The 9,343-nt window shown below is 38.6% G+C and overlaps 1 protein-coding gene across 1 annotated transcript in view; it reads right to left on the bottom strand.

Moving 5' to 3' along the window:
* Positions 1-4,446: 4,446 nt before the first annotated feature.
* The window catches only part of scn4aa (sodium channel, voltage-gated, type IV, alpha, a), a 44,256-nt gene continuing 39,359 nt past the window's right edge, over positions 4,447-9,343 (bottom strand). Inside the window, exons 23-26 of the mRNA XM_082151480.1 lie at positions 7,645-7,782; positions 7,440-7,544; positions 7,016-7,286; positions 4,447-6,074 (exon numbers count right to left, since the gene is read on the bottom strand). Coding sequence (XP_082007606.1) covers positions 4,774-6,074; positions 7,016-7,286; positions 7,440-7,544; positions 7,645-7,782 — 1,815 coding nt within the window. The 3' untranslated portion in view covers positions 4,447-4,773. The remainder of the gene's footprint in view (positions 6,075-7,015; positions 7,287-7,439; positions 7,545-7,644; positions 7,783-9,343) is intronic.

Genomic DNA, 9,343 nt, shown 5'->3' with positions numbered 1-9,343 from the left:
CTGAGAGCAAAGTGACACATCTCTGATGCAAAAAAGTCACTCCCCCAGTTTCTCTTGCTCCAAATTAAAGGTCACTATAGATTTTTTAAGACAAAATCGTCTGGCTTTTAGCAATGTCTGTTTATTATAATTATTTTATATGATTTATAAATTAGAATTATTATACGCTTAATCCATTATATATGGGCAATTTTAGTCTAACAATTATTCTTGCACATTTTGTTTAAATTTAGGCCTATATAAAAACAGTATATACAGATGAAATGTAATATAAATACGCTTTAGTATCAATCAAGTATATATAGACCTAACTTCACAACTGATATAGCAAGATATTTTCTTCTTGCTGTGTGAATACATTTATATACTTCATATTCTTCAATCTTTTAATCTTTGGCAGAAGAGAGAATTGAATCGCACTGACTCTCACAGGAGAAGTGAATGGCAGTTTTGCATGTTTCAAGGAATATGATTGGCTGTTCGCTACTGATGTCACAGCTTCATGTGCCCTCCATGAACTCAGGATCAAAGCTTTCAGAGAAAGTTGATGATCAGCATCATGGTCCCAACAGAGCCTGATTAGATTGGTTTGGGTTTGTCAACTCAAAACTAATCCTGTAACCCTGAGTTTGTTCAACTATCATCAAGGTACAGGCCTCTGGTATATGTGTAACTAAAACTAGTCCAATGGCCAATCAGAAATATCCCAAAATTCAAAACTCAAAATATGCCATTCCATTAGTTAATATTATGCAAAATGAAAACCATTATATCGTAGTCCTTTTGTGGTGTGATCTGAAAAGTGTGACAGCCGATGTGAAATATTAGAGAATCAAAATGACAGTGGAAAAATAACTAAAATCATTTGAATGTTTTAGAAAAATGAGGTAAGCCCTGTGATGGACTGGCCACCAGTTCCGCGTGGTTCCTGTGTACAGCCTGAGACACTGGGATGGATGTAGAAAAAAAACACTGTATACTTTACCCCTGATAATATGTGTAATGATTTAGAAACTGTCTGCTAAAACCCACGCCCACGAAACACACTTCACTGACTCACTTTCTGATTGACTCAGATGCTGTATGAACACTTTCATGACTTTCACTTAAAGTTGTCCTAAGAACCATAACATTTTTATAAAAGTTATTTGTCCAATAAAATCTTTTAAGCATTTCTAAACACTGAACAGTAAAACATTTTTAAAGGGTACCGGTCCCATTGACAGCTTTTGTACCATTTTTCTAAGAGTGTAACGTACACTCACCGGCCATATTGCTGCACAGTTGCTGCAGATTTGTTGGTTGCTCATCCATGATGTGAATCTCCTGTTCCACCACATCCTAAAGCTGCTCTATTGGACTGAGATCTGGTGACTGTGGAGGCCATTTGAGTATGGTTACAATGTCCTGTTAGAGAAACCAGTCTGAGATGATTTAAGACATGGTCACGTTATCCTGTTAGAATTAGCCATCAGCGGATGGCTTCCCCCCCATTCTGATGCTTTATTTGAACTTCGGCATATCGTCTTCCCCATGTCTACATGCATTGAGCTGCTGCCATGTGATTGGCTGATTGGATATTTGCATTATCAAGCAGTTGAACAGGTGTACCTAAAAAACGTCCAGTGAGTGCATATCCAAGTTAAACGGCTTCACAAACAAACAAATGCAGGGCGGGACTTTTTGTCCACGGGGAATTGATTGGATGGTTTGATATTGCTGTGATGTCATGTGAGTCACAGGTTGTGGGTAGGGAAGTTATTTTGTTTAAAGGTTTACGAGAGCACATGAATAAAATAAATCATTTGCACATAAAATTATTTGAGCAAATGCCATTATAAAATAAGATATGTCAATTTAGATTTCATGACTACTTTACTTTAAAATGTAAAAAATGTAAGTTGCCTATTAAATCCCCATAACACACATGCCAGTGTAGACCACTGGATTCCAAACTTATTAAGACTGGTTACCTGAGGTGAAGACATCTCTAGCTGGGGGTAAAAATAGAAGGTGTGAAATAAGAACAGCTATCCGGTAAGGGGCCACTGTGACACACAGAAAAATTCATATAGAGCACAAGTCCAATGGAAAAATGGGCTTGATAAACACCTCTGGGAAAACATATACACAAACAACACATGATAGCATGCTAAGACTGCAAACGTCACAAAATCTTGACATGAGATGAACTGTGATATTGCAGAACTGCAATCTGAGACTGCAATTCAAAACTTTAAAGCACGAAGAGACCCATGTTTATCTTATCAAATTTATTCTATGAACATTTTAAATGCACAATGAATTAAACGTTGTTAATGATACAAAGAAAAGACAGCATCCGAGAAGTTTGCTTCTATCTGCAAAATGTATATACAGGCAATTAGAGGCGAGCAAAACCTAAAGCACTGCAATGTCTCTCTGCTTGATAAAAATGTAAACAATAGAAAATTATTTGCATATTAACAATATCAATATGAAACCCAAAAAGTGCACAAAACTGCACACAAGCGCCATGGGATTTTTTTTCCTCACCAAAATTCATTCTCATTTAAACATATACAGTAAATTAACATACGAGAGATAACATGTGTTAATGCTTTTTGGTAATAAGAGACCAAATCTAAAAACTATAAAAGAGGTAAATATAAATGTCTCAAAAGTGCTTAATTTTTACATTTTAAGAAATAAGACATTTGCAGTCACTTTAAGACTTCAGAGGAAATCAATGATAAATGTCTCTAATACATACAACTTTTAGCTACAACTCACAGGTACTAAAACACTGAATGTACTTTGGGGGAGAATGAACTTGATAGGGTTTTAAAATGACATTTTAAATTGGATGAAAGGAATTTAAAAAAGGTGTGTAAACATCACCACCATATCTCCACTAACAAATATGAATTTCAGTTAAAGATGAATTAGGTAAGAATTGCATGTGGCATCAACAGGACATTTCAGGCTCTTTTTTTAATGAATGTCACCAAACACAAGTTCCTTTCTAAGTTTAAGTAACATCTGGACAGAGAAAAAGAATCTGATGTAACATAAATTTTCACAATTTAGCAATCAATGAACGATGACAGTATGACACTCAAATCAAATGGGACATTTTAGTGCAGATGATGCCTGTGTGTTAAATTACAGTTTAATGGATGGGGTTACTTTCATAATGTCTCATTAAGTACATAAAACAAATAAATTGTATTTACTTTAAAGGCATGGTAGATTTTCAACCACCTGTTGTGACTAACAGGGAATTAAAAGTAAGTGTTACAACTGCACTATGCCTTCAATGCTTCAAGTTATTAAGCGGTCGCTCTGTACATTTCTACGGCATCGCTGTCGAAGAGTAATTAGCTGGTTAAGTAGATTTCCTTATTGTAGAGTTAACGAAAGTTATCACGAGCATTGTGATGTTTAAAGCAGATGTCTTAACATATGTCAGTAGACCGGGAACATTTTAAAACGGGCAGTTCATTCATAAATACTTAAGATCGCTGTGGAAATACAAACCAGAAGACAAAAGACAACAAGCGCAGCGCTGAAAAGGGGCGGGGCTACATGAGGTTTATACACGGCATGAAACAGCTACATCAAAATAGTCATTTCATTTCCGCCATGATATATTTTCCACCATATTGGATTTTTTGGAAAACCTACTTTTGCAAACTAGTCCTAGGTTTTTCGTCCAGTAGGAACTAAACCAGTGCAGAAAGATTCAAATTCGTTCGATGTAGGTGTGAACACTTTTACTTGAATGACTATGGCCCGGTCTCAAATGGCACACTTCATATACATTTGCGGTCTTGTGGACTTACAATGGCCGCCGCATGTCCATGTGTCCGTTAAGTCCATAACACCATATGGTGTCCCATTTGTCATTTCAGGTTTCAGAAGGGGCTCGCGGGCGCCCCCTTTGCAGCCGATATGCACCCTCGATGCAGACTTTTGCTGGAGCCGCGAGCTCTGCAGCAGACTTCTATCCAACAGTCAAAGCGACATTACGTCACGAAAGTGTGGACTCGGAGGAAGATCGAGAGGGGTTAGGGCTCCATGTGAGACAGGGCCTATATCTATTGAATGGAAGGAGATATTGTAACCAAACCTGGCACATATGTGTATGGGCTCAATCTGACGTCAAACTAAAAAATTGCGGTGCTTGTCCACTTCATGGCACAATAACAGGATTCACGAGGTCACACTTACAAATAATCAGACAGAGAAAAAAGTATGCGTATTTGGCGTGCTCTCCGAGGGATGGGCTCCGAGCTCTGAATTTGGCCCGAACCCAGAGTACCCCTGTATCTCTGGTTAACCAGGCAAGTGTGAGGAGACAGGGTGGTGGCGGGATGGAGGGTACATAGGAACATAGGTGAGTCGGCTATGTAGCTATGTATATATATATGCTCTCGTACTGATTAGACAGGCAATTTGAACGTGTTCCTCCCGAACTTTCTTTAATAAAACATCATAAAGTGGAAATGGCTCTAACTGCTCAACTGTAAACGAATACAAGGGCAAAACAACTTGGCTAAGTAATGACATATACTGGGACATTTCTAATTGGGAACAAATAAGATAAAAAATGTAAATAATAAAAAAACAGTACTCCCAATAAATGGCATTCCAATGTCACATCATAGCAGTCCTGTGTAATCCTTTAAGCCGGGCATTTTTGGAGCATCTGTTGTTCAGTGCGTGCAGGTGATACTCGATTTTACACCCAAGGGTTATCTAAGTCCATAGTCCAAAGACATTGGCTGCCAGTTATACTATTGTCTCTTTTAATGTTGCATTCTCTGAACTGCACAGGCCATGCATTGTGGGTGCAGATCGGAGGATCATCTCCCTTGTGCACTCCACTGGGATTATGAGTTGTCCCTGCGGTCGAGGGTAGGTCACTGATGCTCCATGCTGCAGGACCGAGGTGGGCTCAGGTGGCGGTCCATTAGACGGCATAGGCCTAGCCTGCAACTCAAGAGCCATGGCAAGTTCTGGGTTGCTACCATACAAGGCATCCATTTTCCTGGCAATTAGCCCTTGGGTTTCAGGAGGTTCTTCATCGCCCTGACTACTAACTTTTCTCTTTGAGCGACGCATAAAGCAGGCATGGCGGATAGCACGTTTGAGGAGATGTCTACGGTATGTTCGTTGAACCGCAATGGCTGCTCGCTCTTCCTCCTTCCTCCTGAGAGTGGTAGTGATTGGCTCAAATGAGGCAGATGTGGGGTTGTTCATTATGAACTTGGCTTCAATGCTCTTCTGCATGGCAGTCATCTCGATGGTGTCGCCAAGAACCTCACGGGTAACTGCCAGAAGAATATCCAGACAGTGGATTTTGTCTCCGCTTACAATGGGCAGATCCATGGTGATTAGTTTGAGGCGGTTAGGTTTGGCAATTCGCAGAGGTTCCTGCAAGGTATCGACAAAGTCAAACAAGCGGTTGTATTCGATGAACTGTGTAGCATCAACGTCAAACTTTTCCCATGTCTCGTCGAACATCGTAAAGTCATCCTCGCAGAGTGGGTCTCCACTCTCCTCTTGAGCAACATTGAAGTTCTCAAGAATGATGGCAATGTACATGTTCACAACCACCAGGAACGACATGATTATGTAACTGCAGAAAAACATGATGCCCATGCCAGGATTCCCACAGTTACCCCGAACGTCTGTACCAGGGTTCTCTATGTCAGGGTCACAATCTGGAGGGCCGCTGTTCATAATAGGCAGCAGAAGCCCATCCCAGCCTGCCGAAGTTGTGATCTCAAACAGACAGATGATGCTACCGCCAAATGTTTCAAAGTTGAAGATGTCATCGATGCCTGCCTGCTTTTTCACATAGGCAAAGTTAGACATGCCAAAAATTGAGAAGATGAACATGATGAGGAACAGAAGGAGTCCAATGTTGAAGAGGGCAGGAAGTGACATCATCAAGGCAAACAAAAGAGTCCTAATGCCTTTCGCACCTCTGATGAGACGTAGCACGCGGCCGATCCTAGCAAGTCGGATGACACGGAACAAGGTGGGAGACACAAAGTACTTCTCAATGATGTCCGATAACATCAGACCTTGGGAAAGAAGAAATATGGGTTATTATAAACAATTTACCGCAGTTACAGAAGGACAGTATACACATAGGAGCACTTACAGAACGGTTAGTATCTAGTTTATTAAAATCAGTATGATCAATGCTTAGATATTCTATATAAAAAAAAACTCAGCAAAATTATAATGGCATGATGTTCAATCACTTATCACAAATCTACACTTTTGCAGAACTCCAAAAATACAAATACCTACAGTATACATACATTTTAATGCAAGTTTTGGTTGAAACAAACAATAGCGGCAGTAGAACACCAACAAATTTGATTCATTTTCACACAAATTATGATTATGGAGCAGATTATTGATTAATAGACTTTTCACGAGGTTCCTTGCGTAATACTATGTTAAGACCTCAAAACACTTTCCATAGTGCATGATATGTACACTTATCGATTTTGACACTTGCATCACATAACTAGCTCCATATGTATGGCTTTTCTGACATAGTAAACTTGCCCGGTAGCTCACCTGGTACAAGTCCTATGAAACATGAGATACAATAAAAAAGCTCAAAGACATGTAGGAACAAGCCAAATGTCTTGGTTAAGTCAGAAAATAAGTATTTGTCCCGTTTGCTTTTGCTCACACTCTTGGTTAGGTTTAGGGTACATTTAGTGAAGGTGCTACATTATTTTCAAACATGATAGATCATTAAACTTTTAGCGCCACTAACTAGACATTTAATTTCAGAAAACATGCAACAACCAACGTAAGAAAAAAATTCCAGATTCACGTTCATCTATTTTGTATAAAACTGAACGTGGTGTTACTGTTAGCGCCACTTGGTTGAAATTTCACTTCGAATGTGCTGCGAAATGTGCAAGAAGCAACATAATGTTATTTTGCAGGAATGTTGCCACAGGCATGTTTTTCCAACGAGCCTGGGTTATTCTACACTTACCTGCTACAGAAAGGATGACCACAACAAAATCAAAGACATTCCAGCCAATAGTGAAGAAGTACTGTCTAAGCGCAATCATCTTAAGTACGCATTCCCCTGAGAAGATGACGATGAACACCAAATTGATCAGGTACAGGATATCCTCTTTCTCAGTACTCTGGTCATCTGTCTCTATCATCATGGTCACCATATTGAGGCAGATAAGCACCATGATAAAGATGTCGAAGAACTGTTTTGTGATGAAGTCAAACACCATGCCCTGGATACAATTCTGTTAGAAAAGCAATATAGTAGATTTGTTTTTTAAAACTTTTTAAAGAGATTTAATGCTGATATTAAAATAAAACATTTTGCTGACAGTCAATTAGTTTTAATGGTAAAAAAACAGCAATGGAAGATTGAACGTAAGTAAAATGGTTCATACCGAAGGCCGAGGAATAGGTTTTGCAGGTTTTTTGGAACCCAACTTCTTCATGGCATCGTAGTACTTTCTCTGTTCCTCTGTCATGAAAAGGTCTTCCCCTCCAAAGTGCAGAAGAAACAAATATTAATTATTCTTTCTGGTAAAGAACAATTCAAACGTGCAACACAAATTAATTTGGAGGTTAGTTAAAAAAAGTGATACTTATCTTTGACTTTTGCTGATTAAAGTTGTCAATGATGACACCAATGAAGAGGTTGAGAGTGAAAAAGGAGCCAAAAATGATGAAAATAACAAAATATAGGTACATGTAAAGGTTGATCTCATATGATGGCTGCTCTTCTACCTGACATGGAAAAGAAATAATGAATGCTCCAATAAAAGTGTCATTTTGAAGTCATTATTTACTTTATTATTCTTAACCTTCACTACAGAACTGAAACCAATGCCACAACTTTGACGTCATGACGTTTGGTAACGAGAACCAACAATGCATAATGTTATTGACGTCCAACCTGTGCCATATGCACCATATTTGATTTGTCATTTATGAGACAACGCTTCCCGCCATTGACGGAATTTTCCGGCTTTCCGTGTTTTCCAGGGTTCCCACACCTTGGTTAACTGCAAATTCAAGGACCTTTCAAGAACTTTCCAGGTCCAATATCCTCAAATTCAAGGACTTAATGTGGGGACACATTTCAAGTGAGAGCAAGGTTACATCGTGTTACCTTGTAAGATACATTGTTACAGTTTTCAGAGATCAGATATTCTATTTGTCGTATTTCTGATTTGCATTAAACTAGAGAATATTCGGTACATCCTATACTGTATTCTAAAATGATCTGATATTAACTTTTGCATGAAACTTTGATGTACCATCGTTGTAGTTTGGTGCGAAAGCACTTAACGGGAAACACTTAACGTAACGCGAAAATGCGTGTAACTAACGTAAATCAAGCAAGCTAGTATGCATAGGCCACGAAGTGTTGGTGAAATAACACATTAGTGGACTTGAGGGAATAATCTGGAATTTTTTCCAGAAAACTTCTCGCACAAAATAAATTCAAACACTTTCAAGGACCTGTATCTATGTATGTTTATTTTCAAAAACTTTCCAGAGCCTTGAATTTTTTTTTTTCAGATTCACAAACTTTCAAGGATTTCAAGGACCCGTGGGAACCCTGGTTTTCACTGTTATACGGTAGGGGGCGCTATGACAAATCTTCAGAAAAAGTACAGAATCTCCGGATCAAAACAAAGTTGAAAAAGAAGCAGAAACAAGCGATAGCATATATGTAAGCAGATGCATGTGAAAAATAACGCGATCATCATTAAACAGCATATAAATCTAAACTGCCCAACGTTACCGAATGAAATGTTGACCCAGGACTGTCAATCTGTCAACACCTTGGGGTGTTGATGGACTAGATCTACTCCATCTAAGTTTTGATCATCGTCCCGAATCCGATCCAGACGTAGTGTTTGACAAAAGAGCGATTTTCTCAGCTTTTTGCTCAAAATTTTGCTTTTTTTTTAAATGAAACCTACCCTAGTGTTGATAAAAAAAAGACTGCATTAAGCTAGAATGTTATTTTTTTTTTTTTTTGAGCAGAGGCTCTGTTCTGATATTGCATGTTTAGATATTCCTTCAACAAAAAATTCTGGGGGCCATAAAAGTTTTGTGAAAATGATAAAAAAATGCTGGCGCTGGCTGGCAAAAAAAAAAAAAACGCTGGCAGGGAAAGAGTTAAATGTTTGTTGGTTCGTTACACAGCTATTGAATGGCTTCAGAACACTTACTCTATAGTGCACAAGTTGTATGGACTACTTTTATGGTTCTTGTATGCATTTTCGTCCTTTTTAACAGCATACAGGGTTGGACATGTGGGCGAGTATAATGGCAA

The sequence above is a fragment of the Leuciscus leuciscus genome (genome assembly GCF_965113295.1).
Source record: "Leuciscus leuciscus genome assembly, chromosome: 21".
NCBI lineage: Eukaryota > Metazoa > Chordata > Actinopteri > Cypriniformes > Leuciscidae > Leuciscus > Leuciscus leuciscus.
This window is presented reverse-complemented; position numbering and strand designations above follow the sequence as displayed.